Here is a 2,133-nt window from a genome sequence, read left to right on the forward strand (position 1 = left end):
AACTTAATTTGATAGAGAAATGCACTGGACATTACAAAGGTTTTGGGCCCTAACAACATGCCTGCCATAGGATTAAAGGCTCATTTGTGCTTTAAAACATTGACAACTGCCCCATAAGCTCTGTCTACAACAGGCAGAATATACACAATTTGAGAACACCGACAATTTCTGCCATCTACAAAGTAAGGGCATTAAACACATCGGAACACCATAACTTGCAAGTTCCTCTTGGGATATAATTGCTGTTCCTTCAATGTTGCAAGGTAAAAATCCTGGAATCTCCTCTCCAACAGCACCGAAGGTATACTCACATGATTGCAGTGATTCAAGAAGGCATCTCACCACCACCTCTCCAAGGTTATTGGTGACTGGAAATAAATGCTGGCTGAGCCAGCGACACTATTTTTTGTTTGAGATGTAAAAGTCCTTCAGAGATCTAATAACGCAATTTTACAGGCTGAGCATTTTATTTGTTTGGAGAGTACAAAACAAACTACTAAATAAGAGCAATTCATGAATAGAAGTTCACTCTTCAGGAAAATTATTTTTGGGCCGTTTGTTACTCATGCCTGTAGCTGAACCTCAAAATACTGTTGTAGAATAGTTTCCACTTCATCTTCAGAATAATCCTTCACTTGAAAGTTGGTTCCATTTTCTGCCCCTTGGATCATTGCTGAAAGAACTGAGACAGAAATGGTTTGAGTAATAGTTCCTCTCAATTTTCCTAACTGTTTTCAGTTCACAACTTGCTCATTTGCATAGTTTGTGGTGCAGCAACTACAACAGTGCACCGAAGGTGGCGATACAAGGATAAACTCGAAATGTTTCCCTGAATAGTCATTATTCACAAGCCACAGGCTTTTACTTTGCAAACAGGATCTCAGCAGACACCACACTCTGAAAGAAAGGCAACTACATAAGAAACCAGGGCAGAAACGTTATGCATCTTGCCACAGATATTAGAAGTCATATTCCTCTGACAGGTCTGCCAAATGCTTGATCTATATAACTCAGTGACTCATCACTTAAACCTACCAGGTTAACGTGGAACACAGCACTAATTTTGTTGAGGGGCTGTCTCAACATCGACGCTTTATCTGGGCAAATCAACTGATGGATCTGTACATGTATTTCAGTTATAATGAGTTGGCATCTTCCATGATACCACTGTGATAAGCCATCTCCCCAGGAAAATTTAACTATCAATAGTTTGATCAAATAATGACCAGATGACTGATACTGGGAAAGTTTGTATTTATTGCTCATCTACACATGTCTGAAATGGTGTGACTTTCACTTTGACAATTCTGGAATTCTCTCTCTAACAAGCATTGTAGAGAAAGTGAGGACTGCAGATACTGGAGATCAGAGTCAAAGAGTGTGGTGCTGGAAAAACACATCAGGTTAATCAGCATCCAAGGAGCAGGAGAATCAGCATTTCAGTCATAAGCCCTTCATCAAGATGAAGAGTTTTGCTCGAAACATCACATGCTCCTCGGATGCTGTCTGAGCGGCTGTGCTTTTCCAGCACCACACTCTTCGCCTCTGATCTGCAGCATCTGCAGTGCTCACTTTCGCCCTTAGTAACTAATCAGGTGACTTTAAAGGGCATTGACAGTCACCCTCTAGTGAAGGGCTAAAAAGGAACTGGTACTTCCAATGCCTTCCATTTCAGCAACACACTTTCAGGATGTGGGTGTGGCTGGCAAGGTCAGCAGTTATTATCCATTCCTTTCTGAGTTTGAAAAGGTGGTGGCAAGCTCTCAGAGATACAACTAAAAGTACCTCGCAATCCATTCAAAGGGAAGGTCAGAGCCAACCAGATTGCTGTAGGTCTGCAGTTATTTAGTCCAAACTGGTATAACATTTGCTTTCAGAGAGAGTTGAGGAGAAAGTGAGGTCTGCAGATGCTGGAGATCAGAGCTGGAAATGTGTTGCTGGAAAGGCGCAGCAGGTCAGGCAGCATCCAGGGAACAGGAGAATCGACGTTTCGGGCATAAGCCCTTCTTCAGGAATGGGGAAAGTTTGTCCAGCAGGCTAAGATAAAAGGTGGGGAGGAGGGACTTGGGGGAGGGGCGTCGGAAATGTGATAGGTGGAAAGAGGTCAAGGTGAGGGTGAAAGGTCAGACTGGG

At 42.8% G+C, this 2,133-nt stretch overlaps 1 protein-coding gene across 1 annotated transcript in view; it reads right to left on the reverse strand.

Annotated features, from left to right (window-relative positions):
• Positions 1-448: 448 nt before the first annotated feature.
• Positions 449-2,133, reverse strand: part of dnph1 (2'-deoxynucleoside 5'-phosphate N-hydrolase 1) — a 14,556-nt gene continuing 12,871 nt past the window's right edge. Inside the window, exon 4 of the mRNA XM_043687362.1 lies at positions 449-682. Within this exon, the coding sequence (XP_043543297.1) occupies positions 564-682 (119 nt within the window). The 3' untranslated portion in view covers positions 449-563. The remainder of the gene's footprint in view (positions 683-2,133) is intronic.

Source organism: Chiloscyllium plagiosum, chromosome 3, assembly GCF_004010195.1.
Source record: "Chiloscyllium plagiosum isolate BGI_BamShark_2017 chromosome 3, ASM401019v2, whole genome shotgun sequence".
In the NCBI taxonomy this organism is placed as follows: Eukaryota; Metazoa; Chordata; class Chondrichthyes; order Orectolobiformes; family Hemiscylliidae; genus Chiloscyllium; species Chiloscyllium plagiosum.